Below are 20,207 nucleotides of genomic sequence, written 5' to 3'. Positions count from 1 at the left end.
CATTCTACAATTCCATCCCAAAAGAAGCTTTTAAAGCAGGAAACCTACTTTGCCCCTGCATGGACTTGCCTTACTGCGTGCCAGGAAAAACACTAGTGAGATTTCAGCTAAGAGAGGCTATTTTGCCCAAAGAGTAAATAAAAAGTATAAGAAAGAGAACAACCCCAACCCATTCCTTTCATGAATTCTGAAAAGCCACACCCTCAACACTGCTCTCATTTATTACTATGATGTTTGTGAAAGTTTGCTTACTGAGACACCATAGGTTTGAGCCAAGATCATTTCAAATGTTGAGGAGTGTAATCTTCAGCACTCTGGGGCTAAACAAGAAGTGAACTTGATTTAAAAGTCTTTCAAATCCACAATGCTAGCTTGTGAGAAAGAAGTGGTGTTCAGAATATTGCCTGTGGGCTACTGAAGTACTTATTCACAAAATTTCAGCAGTCGGCACTAGAACACAAGATAGGGGGAGAAATGTAAAGGCAGCACTACATCAAAATACGTCAAGCACCCAAAAGCCACAAAGAGAAACAGTTGTAGCCTTCTCTTTTTTCAAAATAAAAGCTATCTGTAAACTCAAATACACCTCTTGGTTTATTCTATTAAAGGGAATAAAACATCTCCACTTTGGAGGCACATTGCACACCAGAAGAACATCATAGTATAGGTCGGGCTGGAAGCGACCTTTAAAGGTCATTCTAATCCGACCTCTACATCTTGTTGCATACTTGCCTAAAGACATCTACACGTTACATACTTGTCTAAAAATGGTCTAGGTGAAAGATTCTACACTCATTATTCACATAATTACGTGAGGACTGTGAAGCTGGCAGCATGTTCTCAAGGTCACCTACAAAGCACATATCAAGAACATGCCAGTAACGGTGACCCAAATGCGAAAGCACAAAACAAATACACCAAACCCAGCTGGTGTCACACAATGCATGCTGCAACAGCTCAGCCTGTGCATCTGCTGAAAAGCCTTCCGTAACTTTTGAAGAAGCATCCAAAAATAAGAGCGAAAATAATTTTGAAAGGACCATTTATTTTAACAAACCACTTGGCAACACACTGGCTACAGCACAAAGGACACTTGTTCTGGAACACGCCTGTTTTGAGGCTATCCATGTTACAACAAAGACAGTGCCACGAGAAGAAGGCAGCAAAAAAATGAAGATTTTGTTAATTCAAAGCAGTTTTACGCTGTTAACATGCCCTGAGCTTCTACATAGAATACATAGAATAGAATACATAGAATAAACCAGGTTGGAAGAGACCTTCAAGACCATCGCGTCCAACCCATCAACCAATCCAACACCACCCAAACAACTAACCCACGGCACCAAGCACCCCATCAAGTCTTCTCCTGAAAACCTCCAGTGATGGCGACTCCACCACCTCCCCAGGCAGCCCATTCCAATGGGCAATCACTCTCTCTGTATAGAACTTCTTCCTAACATCCAGCCTGAACCTCCCCTGGCACAGCCTGAGACTGTGTCCTCTTGTTCTGGTACTGGCCGCCTGGGAGAAGAGACCATCATCCGTTTGTCTACAACCTCCCTTCAGGTAGTTGTAGAGAGTAATAAGGTCACCCCTCAGTCTCCTCTTCTCCAGGCTAAGCAACCCCAGCTCCCTCAGCCTCTCCTTGTAGGGCTTATGTTCCAAACCCCTCACCAACTTTGTTGCTCTTCTCTGGACTCGTTCCAGCAAGTCAACCTCCTTCCTAAACTGAGGGGCCCAGAACTGGACACAGTACTCAAGGTGCGGCCTAACCAGTGCAGTGTACAGGGGCAGAATGACCTCCCTGCTCCTGCTGGCCACACTGTTCCTGATGTCACAGTTAATAAAGAATCAGAAAGACTAAGCTGGGCTCTATACCACTTTGCCTAGAATCAGTGATGTCTCACACCAGCCCAAGTATGGAAGGCTTGAATAAGCAGAAGAATAAAGCAAGTCTAGATCCATCCATTTTTTTCACACTACTAATATGATCATTAGACACAGCCTAAAATAATAATAAATTGCTGACTTCATTCAAGTGAAGGAAATGCAAGCTGGCTTGCCACCGAACTCCTCGATTTTTATCCTTCTGCTCAACGAGCTGTGATGTTATTTATGACAGCATTAAAACCTACTGAGTTATAATAAAACAGTTTCAGTACCTCAGAGTGCTTGATCATCATGTTTGCTAATGTAAGATAATCCAAGTCACCTTCATGCAAACTCAAATGGTGATGATCTGAAACATTCTGAATACCAGAATGCAGAGTTTCTAGGGGATGATGATAAGCCATAAAGGTGTGTGCACTCCTTGTACAGGGTGGCCAGCCACCACTCAGGAGGACAGCTAACCCAGGGGGGAGCCAAACTGATGCCACAAAGGATAAAAACTCCAATGTTGTCAGGATTCCTTCTGAATGGCGGTTGCTCCTCCTAGAGCTGATGTCTGACACTTCAATTAAGCAACATCACATCCTCTATTTCCTGACATCTCACTCATAAAGAAGGTGCTACAGCAGACATCACAGCAGCCACAAGACACTAAAGGTTACAACAGTAAGAAATTAAGTATGTTGATTCCATTCTAATTTTAAACCCCAAAACCACAATGAAACTTAAGTGTTAGAGTTATTTCTTAGCTACAGGAACATTGCCATAATTCTTCTGTAACACAGCCATATTTAAGGCAAAGAGCCATCAAGTTGCATGACCTCACCTCTACACCCCATGATCTTATTCCCACAGCAGTCAGAGAGTAGCTATCATCTGGCTCCCCCCCAAAGAAAACCCTAAAACAAGACTGGCTCATTTGTTAAACAAGACTGCCAACATTTCAGCCCTTTTAAGATCTCGGGCCTTACATACATAGAGACATAGCATCACCGTCTATTTTATACCTACAAAAACAACATCCAACCACTTGGTCCTTTTGTAACCTTCCCTACACCTGCCCCTCCACATCTCCCAGAGATGAGCTGTTGAAAACCCTTTGCCTCCTGTTATTTCACATATAGTAGGCAAATACTTAGATGCATTACCAAACGAGAAACTCCTGTCCATACAAACGACCCTTGCTCAGGCCAGAGGGGGGGCATTTGCAAGACCATCACCTAAACCAGTGACAAACCTTGACTGAAAACAAGTTAGCTGTCAGTAGCCATATCTGTATTGAAGTTGTAACAAACAAATGCAGCCAGGATCACTGCTCCAACTGATACTGCACAAGCATGGTTCTTATCATGAAAACTTAAGACTGAAAAATAGGTTATAGAATAAAAAATGGGCACAGCAGTGTAAGACCTCCAGCCTAGAAGGGATTACAAGCTCTTGATTCTCTGCTGTGTGGAGTCCTACCGAGGTGGGGGTTAGGGCTCTCTCTGCAGGACTGGAATCATGTTTTACTAGATGATACCAGAGGAATTCCACCTTCCCAAACAGCTTACAGAAAACTCTATTCAACGGTTTCATCTGAACTTCAAAAAAGCACAAGCCAGCAACTCACCAGGAGAGGCACATTCACAAAACACAAAGAGGAGTGTGTGTTATCATTCCAGTTCTCCAAAGGTTAGTTGCAAATATGAATCACCAAGAAATTCACAAGTAATAGTTTTGTCAGAAGATCAAAACATCTTTTGAGAAAGAAATTCAGGGCCTCCAGGCTTAGTCTCAGAAGAATCCTATTTTCAACCGCACTTGACCCACACTAATGTAACTGGTCCAATGCTATTGCAAGAGCAGAGCTATGTTCATAAGGGGAAATAGGTGCTGTACCTTCCACCAAAGTATTGCTTATTTCTGTAGAAAAGTCATCAATCACCTTTTAAAACTGCAAAAATAGAATCACCATGAGAGGTGTGTCATCACTGACGGATAATGTGCAAAGTCTTAGCTACCCAAAAAATAGTATGGGAACAGACCACCAACCAAAGCAACCAGATACTAGTTTAGAGGGATGTAACTAGCAATCAGATGTGGATTAACTAGATACTAACTTGATCTCCCCCACCTTCCTCATCCTTTTTAAAACCTCAGGTGTAAGCCTGTTTTACTATGTCACTGCTTTACAGGATGGGATAAACATTTTTCAAGATCTTAATGCTTCAAAAATGCAACTCAGTTCACATGAAAGGGGTTCATTTTTCACAGATTGCATTCGGTTGAAAGGGAGCCTTAAAGGTCATCTTGTCCAACCCCCCTGCAGTCAGCAGGGACACCAGGCTGCCCAGGGTCGTATCGAGTCCCATCTTTAATGTCTGCAGGGATGGGGCCTAAACCTGGCCAACCTCTACTAGTATTTCATCACTCTCATAATAAAGAACTTATTCCTTATTTCCAACCTAAACCTATCCTGCTCCAGTCTCAAACCATTGCCCCTCATCTTATCTCTACAAGAACTTCTAAACAGTCCTTTCCCGGCCTTCCTGTAGGCATTTAATTTCAGATGAAATAAATTTTGTACAAAGGAGAAGTAAAAGTTTGGGGATTTTTAACATCTGCCAAGAGCCTGAGGAGATGCCAATCCATTCATGACAGCAAACACTGGCAGACAGAGCTGGAGCTGGTCCCAAGGACCCCACAGCTAGCTGCGCATTTTCAAGCAGCATGGTGCAAGATGTGGGATGCTGAAGGGGAAACAGTTCAGAACTCTCTATGCATTTCAAGCCCTGGATGTCATAGTATCAGTCAGGGTTGGAAGGGACCACAAGGATCATCTAGTTCCAACTGGCCCTAGTCTGCTCTTACAGACTGAACTGCCAGTAGTGGCTGGAGAAAAAGTCTTCTGCTTGGATCAACTCTGACATTAATCTAATTGGTACTTATCAATGGCACTAGGCTAAAGTAAGCTAATGTGTAACAAGTGGGGGCAACTGGAATTTAAATCCAAAAGCACTTTGCTACTCCACACCAAGGGCAGATAAGGGTGTCAGTGTTGATATCTGGCTGCTTGTCCTACCACATCAGCTTGCTGCTCTTACCCCTCAGTTTGTGGAATCATACAATGTTCTGGGTTGGAAGCAACCTTTGAAGTCATCTAGTCTAGCCCTCGATATGTAGGCACAGCTATTTGTAGGGCTATGACAACTCAACAATGATTCAGGCAATCAAAACCACTAATCTGATTTTTAAACTTACCTCTCCAAAACCAGGTGTTTTCTGAAATCTCAAACTGCTTCAGGAGTCCCACATATTTTTTAGTGTGGTACCTCAAATGCACAGTGGGGAAAACGACGGCGGCAGCGACTACCAAGGCTGCGAAGGACATCATCAGTCCAGTCAATATATAACAGACCCAACAAATGAAAATGGGCACAAACAAGGAACTAACAGCCAAAACTGCTTCTGCTTTACCCCATCTAGTGGCCTGCTGCTTACATACAGCTGGCACCAAGAGCTGGCTAGGTATGTTACCTGGAATTACAGCTACCAGAGAAGAAAACGCATGGCTAGATTGCGTCTCCTTGTCATTATTCCCTCGGTCTGGTAGCAGCCAGCACATTCCTCACTCTGCATCCAAAATAGAGACACTGTGTGCTCAGACCACACTGAGCTATCAGGACCAGAACCAGTCCTTGTAGCCAACAGCCTTTCACCGAAGCAGTTAATTGGAATTAATAACATTTCTTGGGGAAGGTTCAAGGTTAGAGAGAAGGCTTTACTAGGGATAAGTCCTGGGAACAGGCAGAAGCCCTGGCTGGAAACCTTTTCCTTATTATACTTAAGCAGCACAGAGAAAAGCAGAAGGCAATTCTCAACAGTGACCCACAGCAAGCAGCACTTCACATCGAGCAGGCGCTCATTGAACAAGCGGCACTCCAGAGCAAAAAGCGCCACTCTTCTTCCCTCAAAAAGCCAACGTACATTAGACAAGCACAAACTCTTTTGAAAAGCCACAGCAGCATGATTAAATACTATTTTTCCTTTTACACAGCAAACCATACAGGGCTGAACCCTTAAGGAATATATGAACTTTCATGTGAATGGAGCCCATTAACTGCCACGCAATGAATGGTGCCTGTGGTCCAGAATTCATTTCCTTCTAGAAAGCAAAGAGGATAGAAAGCTTCTGATTGCTACACACAGTGCTGACTCACTCAAGGTCGTTTTACACCCTCCCTGAACAAATTGTTTCTTTGAGATGACCCAGGCTATAGTGGCATTTCAGAGGAGTATCGTTTTGGTGGGAGTCAGAACTTTAAAACAGCCAAGTAAATAGCATAGTAAAATAGTATTGGGACTGTTCAAAGGAAGACTCTTCAATTAGTAAGTTATGGTAATACAGATGATTGCTGTATTCTTTTTTAAACAGAATTCTCTGTTCTCAGAATTTTCTGTTGAACAAGACAAGAACTAACTTTAAAGCACTGTTTAACAAGGCAAGAATTCATTTCAAAGCAGTTCCTGAAATGCTACCACTGCTTCAGTAGAACAGCCCTGCTTTCACACGAGGCTGTAGCAGCACTAAAAGCAGCTCTGCCCCCCTTGCAAAAAACAAGCTGTCTGGCTGGAAGCAGGTTTATGGTACAGTGATGCTGGTTAAGGGCCATGGCTCTCCAGATTGCTGATATGGGTCAACTGCAGCAAGTCTTCCCTGAGAATATCACACCCTTTAGACAGGCCTCCCAAAGTCCAGAAGAAACAAACAGCTCACGTGCCTAAGAAAAACAGCATGAGCAGAGAGAAGTCACAGCCTGAGATAGGCAGTAGAAATCTTCCTGAAGACAAGGTGTAGTGTGCTGCCAATCAGCCCTTGACATGATCTTTCTAAAGACCTGAGATAGGTAGCTAGGCTGCTTTTGACACCTCAACCTTGAAATGGGTGCCTTTCAAGGTAGGGAATATTTTGTTAAAACAGAGAATTTCCATTAGCTGCCTGTTTATACTTTCCTCTAACAAGAACAGAAAATGTTAATTCACAGGTAATCATTCAATCCCTAAACTGAATGTTGATGGCTTTAACCAGGAATTTCCTGGTGGTTTGTAGGAAGGAAGCCTGAAATAGAAGCTCTGATTTGTGTCACTTTCAAATTCATTATTTTTTGATTGTAGGTCAGAGTAACTTCTGGTTCAATACTACAAGCGCTGCCAACACTATTTTAATGTGGCAGTTCACAGGTGAAGCTTTTCATTACAACAAGGAAGAAAAAAGAAATGTCAGTTTTAGACAGGGAGGAGGTAGCTATCCTGAAACTCTTAGAATTGTCTACAGCTTGCAGCAATGAACCCTGAGACCTTATAAAGGTGCTTAGGTGTCTGACTGCTGCCAAGACTTCAAGCTCAGCTCCAACAAGTTCTCCCAACACCACTCTACGTTCAGTATCCATGGCAGTCCTGACCTGTGTCACTTTCTGACCAGCAGATTTGCCACTCTTGTGTTCAAAAGGAAAAGATGAATACAGATACAGAGAGTACCTGTATTTATTAAGACAGAAAAGCAGATTCTTGAAACATTGGTTTCTTTAAAACACACAGGACACAATCCTGCTGATGTCAATGTGTTCATCTGGGGATAGGAGACAGATTCAAGTCAGTAACAAAAATGAAGTTGTCAGAAGCCAGGGCTGCTTGAAAACAGCTCATGGCTTCTGGGTTGTGTGAGACATTCATTTAGAAATATAGTAATATTTACTACTTTTTTCATCATATATTTCTTCAGGTGATTCCCCCCCCACTGGCTTACATGTGGCACAAAGCAGGAATGGGGTATAATTTAAGACAGTTACAGTGGTGTCTTACATAGCTTTAAGGACTGGCAATGTGCAATGGAAAACACACTCCAGTTTTATTGCTTTAGCTTTTTTAGCACTCTGGTCTTACTTGCTGAACAAGTTCACTACTTCCACTGGATGCCAGCAGTAGGTTTATTTAAAAGAGGCAGCCTGCCTTTCACAGAGTTTCTAGTAGTAATTGCTTTTTGCATGTAATAACTATTACATACAGCATTTACTGGTTAATGGCTTAAAGGTACCTCTGGGACACGAGTTGGTGAAAATAAAACACAGTAACACAACCAAACAACATGATTAAAATAGTGTGGCAAAGGAGTTTTTAATAACTGACTGTTAGCCTTCAACACTGAAAGGAACAGTCTAGAAAGCCACTTCCCCAGCAGCTGAGAGCTTTCCCAGGAAACACAGACACTGGGAACTCCTAATGCCATCTGCTGAGAGATGATGAAAGTGCAACGCAGTGAATGAAAACCTGAATGTGCTTCCCAACATTTTGCAGACCTGTTTAACTTCTGTGATACTGATGCTGGCATGTGTGCTGCTCCTGATCAAGTTCAAAAGGGGAGGGGGTGGGGGGGAAGGCTGCCTGAATGGTGTAAGTCACCCAAAGAATTTCCACAGAACCAGCTGGAACTTCAGTTAGACATTCAGCAAGTTGAGGACACTCAGTCACTGAGGTCTATTGCAAAATATTGTTTCAGTATGTAAAAAATAGAAGAATATGATGTGGGAAAGCCAAACTGCTAATTGGAGATGGACATTCTAACTTTGCAAAACACTGGTATTACATAGAGCTGTGCTTTTGGGGGATTTTGTGGTTTTTTTTTTTGTTTAAACTCAGTTTTCTGCTCCACATAATTACAAGCTGGAAGAAAAACAGTACCTAATTTTAAGTAAATTTAAACTATAGAAGTTTACTAACAAGTCTCAAAATAATAAAAAAGCAGGTAAGTGGTATCCAGTGCTCCTAGTCACAACCTGCAGGACTGAGCCCTTACCCTAACACCCCAGTGCTCTCTCTGCAAGTGTCTGAAGGCAGGAAAGTATTTTTCTAGTTAGGAATAAAAGAACTGCTGAGAACTAAACATTTGGAGGAATAATATTTCCACAAAGGCCACTACTGAGATTTTTTTGTTTTGGGGTTGTTTTGCTTGGTAGTTTTTTTTTTTGTTGTTGGTGGTTGGTTGGAGTTTTTTTTAATCTATCTGCCCATAAAAGCAGACAAAAAGTTTTTGTGAAGCAAGTAACACAGGCTCCCCCAGAATAAGCACTATCCCTGGGGATGCAAATGAGATCTATGGAAGATGAGCAGGAGGTTGCTCCTTCTTATTTGCACTGGAATACTCTATCCAATTCTGCCCCAGATAACACTGAAGAGTTAGCAGAGGTTCAGAAAATCTAAGGGATTCAAGAGCTGGCAAGCCTACTGTAAGTGAAAGGCTAGCACAGCCTGCTTTTCCTCTAGCCCATAACAGTTTCAGAAGTGTTGCAAGCCAAGTCTGACATTAATTATTAAAGGAAGATTTACAGCAATAGTAACTTAATTAAGTCAGACAGACCGACCAACCTAACCAGATCCACTGGCCAGCAACTACTGGTGTAACAAATTCAGGCTGGATGCTGCCACACAGAGATACTCTCCAGTTCAAGCCTGATCTTCATTTATATTATAATTTTTTTTTTAATTATAAAGAAATAACTCTGCATGGCAATTTTCATATGTAAATACAAAACAGAACAGTTCTGTCCTCAACTCAGGGACAATTTCCACTCCAAGCACTAAAGAAATGCGCTACTAAAATGGAGTAATTCCACTCAAAGAACAAGACATGAAGCTGGCACTCATCTCTGAGAGATAAAGGGTTAAAGCAGTTGCCCATTTCCTCAACTGGACGACTACTACTATTGTAAAGTCCATATTCAGCTGAATTCCATCAGGCCATGCTTTATTAACACAATCTGACACGTACCTCTTCAAGATCTTGATTTTTTTTCCCCCCTCCTTTCTACCTCTCAGTAGTAGACACTAAAAATAAAGACACCCAAAAAGCCAAATGGTAATCCAACCACAAAGTAATATTTAATTCTCAAGTTGGGGAGACTGATGACAAGACTAAATAACCTCTTTTTTTTTTTAATTAAAGAAAGAAAAAAAGAAACAAACCCACACTTGCCAGGTCCTCCGCAGACAACACAATAGTGGGTTTTGTTTCAAGTTCATAACTTGGCTCTTAAAGTAGTTGATAATGAACCAGCAGGCATTATTTTAAATCAACCAGTTTTATTAAATGAGCCAGAAAGGAAAGAGGCAGGGCTAATTACCAACATTCCTTGATGAATTACCTAGCGGTGTGTGGTAAATCTTCGGGCGTCTTTGTCTTTATCCCCAAATTTATCCCTTACTTATTTCTCAAGAGGTTAAAGGACATGGGGCTAATTAAGGAACCAATCCAATGACAGACAGAATCATTCAAGGTAAGGCTGGTTTTCACTCTTTCAAGCTTTTGCATCTCTGCCTGGTACTTCTTAATCTAATTTTTTCAGAAGGTGAGGGGTGGGGGGGGGACGAAATTACTGCTGGGGTGGGGGAGGAAAAGTGCTAATCTTGTCACGGTCAGGCAGGTTGAAATTGCCATGCAGTGCTGGGCAAAATGCTACATATTTGTAATTCAGCCAATAAGAAATTCCTTAAGCCTCTCTTGAATGGCAGGAATGTCTCCAGCTTGTCACTTTGAATTCATTCACTACACAGGTTCAGCGTCTCGGAGAATAATGCTGCCAACCTAGCTGGAGAAGTGAAATATTTGCAATCACACAGAATACCAAAAGATTACTTTAAGCAGATCGAAATGTTCACATTTTGAATTGAAACATCTATCAAAGGTGGCAGCAGAGGCCTCCCCAGATCCCCAACCCTGCTCGCCACCGCTGCGTGTGGCTCTGGCCATTATTTTCTGCTGAATTAAGCCGTGGAAGCAATAAGCACAACTGCAGCCATCAGCACTGACTCTCTTCATACATCCTTGGTTCAACCAGGAAGGTGGAATGAGGTGTTTTTAAAATTAACATGGACCCAAAGAAGACTTAATACAAGCTGTTAAAATCGGCTCCCTGGTGGGCTGCAGAGCCTCATCAGTGCTTTTAATACCCACAGCTATGGGAACTTACAAATCTTTGGGAAGATTAACTCATCTTCTGCAGCTCCAGAACAGCCACTGACACGAGGTGAACCACCATTTTATCAAGGTCTGATAACTCAACCATCAGATAACATGGCTAGACTATGGAGGGGGAAAAAAGTTCTTTGAAGCTGTAACAGAACAAACTTGGCAAGCTCTCCTTAACCTTGTGGATGCTATCATGCCAGCAGGAAGACAACAAATCCTCAAGACCACCAACTAGGGTGTGTACCACCAAGAGCTTTCTAAAAGGTGATCAGAGCTTGGATCTCCAAGTGTCTACATTGTTTTGTGTGAATACATCCTTACATCTTGCATGTAAAATATGTTATTTCAAACTACCAGGCAACTACTGTGAACTTGCAGGGTGGCAGCTGTATGATAACGAGCAGTTTGTCAGCAATCTTCCTGCTATGCTCAGTTACCTGTGCACCTTGCTCACAGTGTCATTTGCCCAGGAAATACCCTGGTCCCTTCCAGCAGCATAATTCAGTAGTAGCACAGTTTGTCCCTCCACTTTGGGAGCTATATTTTATTGTCACAGTGACCACAGGTGAAGAGCTAAGACAGAAAGATCAGACATCTTTATCAGCAACAGCATATCTCCAAGAGCCAGCCAACGCACAGCATTTGCATCCATAGGGAAAGGACATTTGGGACGAAGGGTGAAAGCAGTGTTTTGCACAGGCAGTCAGGCAATCAGACACTTGTCCACCAAAGCATGCTGCCCCTTTGAATTCCAGGCATTTTTCATGTCTAATAACCCAAGTGTTAAGCAAGAGTTTACATTTTACCTCTATTACTAACCACAGACATCTAGCACCAGTGCTTGTTTTGGAACAGCTTTCAGCCTACTAAGTAAGCAGAAGATTTTAGGCCTGACAGATACTTCTACTTATGTGAAGGCTTAGGAGACAAGGCAAGCTTTCATGCTTCTCCAGTTAAATTCAAGCTTTTCTTTATGAAGAATTTGCTGTAGTCAGAGTCTGCCAGTCGCTGAGTGCAAGCAAGCTCAATTTAAGTGTCCTATCTGTACTTCAACAAAGCTCAGTCTGGCCAATCTCTTGCCTAAGTTGTCAGCTGCAAACACACACACACCACGCTTACATAACGTACCAGCACACACTGCTATCTACCATTGTCAGGTTAGATTAAATTAACTTTTAATCAGATAGCTGCATCCACAAACATGCTTTTGCTGTAGCAGATGCTACCATATGTTTATCTTGACATCCCATTGTTCTTGGTCTTCAGAACTCTGAGTTAAGTGTCGTTTCCCCCCCCCCAATGAAGTTTACGGCAATTATCACACCAAGAATACTATAGCTAAGTGCAAAGCCTGCCCTGCTAGGCTGGGCTGTGTTAGCACCTCAGGGCACTCTCTGGGGTAAGCACACTGGGAAAGGACTCAGCTTCTCAATTTTGTATGTCCATAGTCAATGCCACCACTCAGAAGGCAGGCTTAGCATTTCAAACCCAAAGAAATACAGGGTATCTGGTGCAAAGAGCTTATCATGGTGGTGCATTTAAAATCTGAATGAACAATGAGATGGGAGTAAGGGCAAGAGGCCAGCCTGATCACTTGCACCCATCCCAGCAGCACAGCTGCAATGCTGCGTTCCTGGCCACTTGGGAAAAGTTGTGGGAAGATGAGGACAAACTACAGCAATGGGACAGCACTAAGGAAGAGGCAAAGGTACCCACTCTGGTATCAGCAGTGAACAGCCCACAATACAGCCACGAGATGGACAAAAGTCTTGGAGCCAGATTCTTTTCAGTAGTAGCCAGTGACAGAACACAGGGCAATGGACACAAACAAAAACACAGAAAGTTCCATCTCAACACAAGAAAAACTTGCTCACTTTGAGGATGATGGAGCACTGGAGCTGGCTGTCCAGAGAGATCATGGGAGTCTCCCTCACTGAAGACTGTCAAAACCTGCATGGATGCATCCCTGTGCAACCTGCTCCGGGTGACCCTGCTTTAGCAGGGGGTTTAGACTAGATGATACCCAGAAATCTCATCCAACTCCCACTATTCTGTGATAAGCTCTTAGAATAAAACAAAGCAAGGAAAAAGTGTGTGGTTCTAGGCTTTGAAAAGAAGGGGGTTCAGCTTGTTTAAGACCTGAGATGAAAGAAGAAAGGCTACAGTGACAAGCGCTGAAGAGCTGTATTTCTGACACCAGAAAGGCAGTTAACATCTACCATGACAACATTAACCTAGGCTTTGCAGTGTGGAAATCCTAAGTGTGGGACTTAGTGGCAGAGAAAATTCTAAGTGTCAACATATCATAAACATTACTGTACGCAAATAAGTTATTAACAACAAATATTACAATTGTTAGAGTAGCCTCTATTTCCATTCATAAGTTTTGACATACATGTCACATTTTAGGGTGACCTGCCCCATTAGCAAGAGCAGGTGCTATGCAAGTGCAAAGAGAGAAGAGACCTCAAGCTGCAGATCACTAAAGTAGAACCCACACTGACCAGATGCCTTGGAGCAAGGAAACTGCTTGCTCCCTCCCCAGAAACAAGGATAAAGAGAATGTTAGCATCTTGAAAGGGCCTCGTTATATCATCCACTCATCAGGAGACCTTCATTTATCTTACAACCCACAAAGCATTTATGCAGCGTCCAAAAGACATCTGCACCACTGCAGGAACACACCAGAGAGAGAAGAGACCAATTTTCAAAGACAAGCCTTCATCAACAGCTCAGATCTCAGGTCTGACTACTTCAATCAGTAGATCTTCCTGAAAACTGACAGAAAACAAGCACAGGATCTTGCAAGCCTTACTTTGGAGAATAAGGCACGACAGCTGGTACCTTCAGTCTTTAGACTGATTCTTCAGTTTTGTTTTCTTTTCTTTTCCCCTGGATCTTTGAAATGAAGGAAAATTCTTTTCCCTCTGTGTTTCTTAAAAGCATGTAAAGTGTGGTGAGCACCATAACCATACTGCTGAAGAGCATGTCTAGTGAAGGTGCCACAGGCAACACATTATGTAAGATTCTGGTCATACCAGTCAGCATTTCTGTCTGAACAAATAAAAACCAAATAAATAAAAACCCTACAGTCAGCTGCCTGGATTGACACAGAAGACTGAAAACTAACCTACAGCTGAGGCTGGTGTATTACTGCCTGTTACAGGCAGGGTGTTGCCCTGCTGCTGCCAGTAACTTGGCAGATGGAACATCGCTTACTCTACAAGAATCCTGCAAGTTGCTTGGTAGGAAAGGAGGCTGAAAATGGGCGAGACAGGAGCATGAAAGATGCTAAAAGCAGAACCCAGCAACTCTATCACATCTGCAGATGATGTTCTTTAAATAACTGTCAACAGGCAGCTGCTAAGACTACAGAAGAAGAGCTAATTTTACAGTATCAAACAGGAAGAGAGTAACAGATGAAGTCCATGGGGAAGCTGATTAACAGACCAGCTTCACTACAAACCAAAACCAGTCTCTCTCAATTTCTAAGAGCCAAGGATTTCTCCACCTTTACCAAATTTAACTCCACAAGGTATGGGATTAGTAGCAGTACTGTTTTGCAAATGGATGACTGAGGAGCACAAGACCAAACCTATCCATCAGGTCTTTAGCCACTATAGGCACACAACTCCTCAAGTCCTGTGCTAACCCTGCTTCCAGCAATGGAGCGACCAGTTCCCAGAGATCAGCTCTGGAATGCTGAAGTTGAGATCTGCACAGGGGTTTCTACTCCAACAGATTAGGACTTGTACCAGACAAGGGAATAACTACAATCAACAACAGCAGCTACTTAATAGCAATTAACCATACTAATCTAAAATACATCTCTACTCCAGAAGCTACTCCATAAAACCACCCAACAAGGGCACTTTCAGATGAACTCCTTGCAAAGAAGTTAAGTCTATGAAATCAAAATATAAACTTACTTTGTATCTCAGGAACAGATCCCGATCCAACATTGCCAGGCCTTGGAACTACTCCAAAAATCAGCATTTTAAGTTAGATGGTTCTATTGTCACGGCAGAACGCGATGGAACAAAGAAACAAAGAAACTCTTGTGACATCCCTCTGGAGACGCTGGTCCTCCACTACCAACAGGTGATGGGTGAGAAGATGCTTAAAGATAAAACAGCCTGTACACCTACGAAGCTAGGTGTACAGCTTTGCAGAAGAGAACTGAAAGCCCCACCAAATCTTCCTGGTGCTATTGCATTCAAAGAGATACTGTTTCAAATGTGTTAGACCTACTCCTACTCCATCTCTTAATTAGGCTGCACAAAGCAACATGAAATTGGAATTCAAACAGGTCATTTCCTACCTTGCCAAGCTACATTACTTGGCAGAGAAGTGATGCAATAAGTCATTACTCAAGAAAATGAAATCCTATTTATTCACATGGCCTTGAGCACACCACATTATGTAATTTGGGGGATTCCTATGCAATGTGACATAGATTCACACATATTTCTCTTTCTTTCTGTGATGTTTCTAAATGAACATTTTGAAAAAGGAATACAAAATCCAAGCTCATTAACATCTTTGGCTTTTTTTTTGTAATTAAACAAGCAATTTCAAACAACCAAACTACATGCAAGCATCCTTCTCTCACTGCAAGACATGGGAGAAATGGTAAAGTCACATCACATCATTGAAAACACAGAATGTTGACAGATTCAACAGGCTGGGAGTGAGGGTTTTTTGATGCTAACTTCCAAAACAAACAACAAAAACAATTGACTACATTTGGTCTTATTTGTTGGCGTAGCAGCATCCAAAAATGTCTCCTTTAAAGACAGTCCCTCTGCAGATTAACGTTTCTCAAAGTGCAAAAATCCCCTTTCTGTCCATCTCATTCTTTAAGGTCACTAAATCCAGACCATCTGGATAATAAAGTTACCAACTTAGCTCCCTATTTATCTAATTAAAACTTCTGTACAGCTCATACGGAAAATTTGTCTACAGCTAAAAAACAACTGAAGTGTAAAAAGCAGCTGCAGGGAAATGATGTCACTCGTAGGCAGCACAACTGCAGGCAGAGCTGGCCGTCAGCATATCGGCACCAGGAAGATCCTGATTTATTGTTAATCTCATCTTCTCAGCCAAATAACCTTTGTTTTGTTGCTGTTTTTACATTAAGTGAAAAAAAAATAAATATGATATGGCCCTTTCAGCCAAATCCCCCTCTCTCTGAAGTATCAGTGGTAAATTTTCAGCAAGATCATGATTTCAAGCAGCTTGGTATTTTGTACCAGGGGGTTTTTTTTGTACAGAAGTGGTCCACTTCTATCAGTAAGGACGCAAAGATGAATCTTTAGCTGCTGTTCTCCACCAAAAACACATGCAGCAAAACCATGCAAAGCAGCCTCTCTTCATGAGCAGAGGATGACTTGGTTTTGCTACATCTACTCATGTAAATACAGGCATCGTTTTGTTCCAGCAGGTAGGCTCAGGTTTCCACAACCATCACCTTCAGTGCCCAGTTCTCTATTGTTGGCAGCTATTACTTTTCATTTACAAGCCAATTAAGGATACATTCTCTCCAATTTTTGCTCTAGACGGCCATGTATGCTGCTACCTAGGCCAAAGACAGGGAAGGTCTCCTCCCTCTTTCCAGGAGAGCCTCCTCCATCAGCACAAAAGAGGCCGGATACTTCTTTTGCAATCCTGAAGGATGAGGAGTCAGGTTCAACTCCTTCATGTGAAGTTCCCTAGCAATCCTCCAGCAGGTTACAGATTTGCATACAAATACTGTGACAAGCCAGTTCCTAGGAACTCTGTAATAACTGAACATCACCTTTCACCTACAGCATCTCCTATAGTTTGTCCCGCTGAAATACAGAGCTGCCTCCTCTCCTCTTTCATATAAAGACATAATTGTAAGAACAGCAATACAGACAACTTCTAATGCTTCTTAAGACACTACATTCCTTCCTACAAGTTTTCCGAGACATTTGAACAAAGAATCCCTAAAATTCAAGACATAACATATTAATATGCAAGGATATAAAAATTTAAACATTTAACTAAAGCAAAAAAACCCCCACCCTATTACACAGCATCTACACATCTCCTGGATCTGAATTTTAACTACAGTGCCACAGGAAGTTTAACAAATTGTTATACGCAAACATTGTGCACAAGCAGTAGACAAAAGAGCTACTCCCAGTCAATTTTTGGGGTCCTCACTATAAGCACTTGCACACATGCTCAATGTACAGCACATTTGTTTTTCATGGCAATGGAAATGTCTGCAATTCAAAATTCAGCTGTCACCTTTTTGCCCCTAGATTACAGAACATACTTAAGCCTGGCTCGAACGTCCCAACTAACTATAGTTTTGGCACTGTCAACACACCACCAGAATGCAGGTTCAATAAGTAAATGTATCCTGCATTTCCTCCACGCACACATTATCTCAAAATCCTGAGCCTGCAAGTCTGTTTTAAAACTAAATCTTTGCCTACCTATCACTGATGTAGAACAGCGATGAGTAAACTACAAGCGGGTTGTAACCAAGCTCAGCTAACTTATCTGGCAAGAACATGCTTACCAACTGACTGTGGTTACTAAACATCAGGCTGTAGTAAAAAGATGGAGCACAAAGTAAAGAAATAACTCTTCAAAATTAATGCAAACTTCATTAAATACATCTGCAGATGTCCCCCAAACTCTTCACATTCCTTTACGTGCACATTTCGCATTGCTTTACTCCGCTTGGATTTACCCAGTGCATGAAATTATCTCTTTTCTTCTAGCTGTTCATGTTTCACCCTGGAGCAATTAGCAAACTACATCGCCTTTGACAGAGGGATACTAACAAGCTCCCACCGTTTCCAGTAGGACAAGGAATCCAAAGCCACTAATAGCAAAGAAGTCATTTAAGCAAAAAAAGGATTACAAAGACTCGTTGCAAGAGGCTGGATACTCACCCGTATTCCAGCTTAAGGCTTTCCAAGGAGCTCTTTTGTAATGAGTTTTGACTCCATTTTACCAAAATACGTCACTGTTTTCTTTTACAAATGAAATATTGATTTGAACACCTATTAACTATGTCTTCTTGTAGAAAACAGTGAAGTACTAGAGAGACGGAGGAGTTATCCAAAGGAGAGAGGATGGCAACATTGGTTTTGTAACAAAACCTCCCTCCCGAGATCTCAAAGTTTAGAGAGCAGAAAAGTCACACAAACTTCTTACAAAGATTTTCCATTTTTCACTACCAGGACACCAAAATCAGCTGCAAATCGAGCCACAGCGCAGCTTGTGGCAAATTTTCATCGCCAAAATTCCCTATAGCCGTGTCCCTGTTAAATAAAGGGCGGTTAGATGAGCAGAAAGGCAGAGAGAGTGGCGTACCTTGAGGACCTCCATGGGCACCTGGGTGGCAGGGGGCAGGCTGGTGGGGACGCTGACGTTGATGGCAGGTGTCTGGCTGACAGGTACTCGCTGCTGCATGAACTGGGCTGCTTGCTGCTTCTGCTGCTGCTCCCGACGTTCCTGCTCCTGCATCTGCTCACGCATGAGCTGCTGGCGTAGCAGGATTCGTGAGGTCATGCTGGAGGAGCTTAAGGGAGGCTTGGAAGCGCCAGGATGCTCGGAATTGCTGTGGGAAGACCAAAGAGAGACAGCTCAGCTTCCAGAAGCGGGATCGCAGCACCAGCAGTCGGAGCCTGCAGAACTACATTGGACCGTGAGGTGGGATGGGTGAGGATACACTGCAGGGCCACCCTAGGGGGAATTTGGAGCAGACCTACTTCAGGTGCTTAGCAGCCACATGAGGCTGCCTTAACTTGACTGCAGCCAACCATTTCCAAACATCAACAGCCAGCTGAAAAGAGCTATTTACTGTTTCCATTTTCACAGCAACCATCTACAAACAAAACAAAGGCTTTGACAGATAGCAGCAAGCACTCACATTCCCTTTTTAAAAGTAATAAAGGGCTGTATGGAATCCAGTGACAGGTATAGATAATACTCCAGGTCTAATGATCATGTTAAAAATATAGATTTAAAAAAAAAAACAACAAACCAACAAGTAAAAACCCCAAAACTACATCTCCCATGGAAGCACAACATAAAGTTCAGCTAATTCTGCAAGAGTTGGATTTGCTGGTGGCGATATTCTTCATAGCTTGAAACCAATCCCCAAAAAATCCCCACCAACTTCCACCTCAGGCCTACCAGCATCTTCTGAGCACGATGAGATACCACAGGCACAATAAACAATAAAGGTTTTATTTCAGTCACACTTTATAAAGCACATCAGGCTGCCCTGAGCTAGCACGCTGCATGGCTTCACAAACTCTGTGCTTAGTCCCTCTCAAGCAGAACTTCTAACCAGACAAAACATGGGACTTTGTCATGGACTACAGGGACAGCTTCTGAAGCAACCCTTCATTCTGTTAGTCTTCACAACTAAAATCCATCTACAAGACATTTCTGTAGTGCAAAGCACAACAATAAGGGTATGTAAATAGCAAGCAGCACATCCTACAAAGGAAGGATGTCAAAAGTGGGTAATATTACAAGACTCCACAAAAGAGCGAGCTGCAGTGTGTATAACTCAGGATATTTGCTTTCTGATTCAGACTGCTGCAGTTGATTTCCATCAAGCCACAGAATGAAAGGGCTCTTGAGGCCGATATGCTGCAGGGCCATGCCTGAGGAAGTCAAGCAGTAACCCTGCAGCCTTAGGAGGAGGCTGCTCTTGAAAATCCCACCTCTGGCTCCAGTGGAGGATCCACCTGGAGAATGTTGCCAGGGCAGCTTGCAAAGGAGTCCAGGAACCAGCAGCCCTTCCAGGTCTTGTGTGGAAGGCTGCAGGTACTGAGAGCTACTTGTGTTTGGGCAACCATAGCCAGCACTGCTGGAAGTTCTCTGGCTTTGTTTAGGCCAAATGCTGCAAACAGTTCAGAGCAGAAATGAAAAAGAAAAAACTCACCCTAACTCCCTCAAGAGATCAAACTCTGCTTTTCCAGAGCACACATTTAGGGGCAGGGAGGGAGAGAGGGAGGGGACCATCTTGCTATTTAAGACCTGTCAGGTTGAAACATTCAGAGAGACACTGATCCTTTTGATAAAACAAGAGAAAACCTTTGTGGTGAAACTAATGCAGCTGTGGAATAATCGCACTAATTAGCTGCTCAAGACAAGTCATTGACTGTGATACTTGTAAAAAACACCTCCCTTGCAATTAAGGGCAAAGCATTCTCACATCCAAACCCAGCAGCCTCTCTTCTGGCTGCACATGTGAACCACTCATACATTTGCAAGCCAAGAAGATGCTTTATTTCCCTGACCAGATAGTTACAGA

At 42.6% G+C, this 20,207-nt stretch overlaps 1 protein-coding gene across 6 annotated transcripts in view; it reads right to left on the bottom strand.

Annotated features, from left to right (window-relative positions):
• MITF (melanocyte inducing transcription factor) overlaps positions 1-20,207 on the bottom strand; it is a 108,009-nt gene that overhangs the window by 28,652 nt on the left and 59,150 nt on the right. For all 6 annotated transcript variants that reach the window (XM_054161254.1, XM_054161267.1, XM_054161261.1 and 3 more), the window contains exon 2: positions 18,251-18,497. In XM_054161254.1, the coding sequence (XP_054017229.1) occupies positions 18,251-18,497 (247 nt within the window). The remainder of the gene's footprint in view (positions 1-18,250; positions 18,498-20,207) is intronic.

Source organism: Dryobates pubescens, chromosome 1 (genome assembly GCF_014839835.1).
Source record: "Dryobates pubescens isolate bDryPub1 chromosome 1, bDryPub1.pri, whole genome shotgun sequence".
NCBI classification, from domain to species: domain Eukaryota; kingdom Metazoa; phylum Chordata; class Aves; order Piciformes; family Picidae; genus Dryobates; species Dryobates pubescens.
Note: the sequence above shows the minus strand (reverse complement) of the source record. Positions and strands in the feature narration are given on the sequence as shown.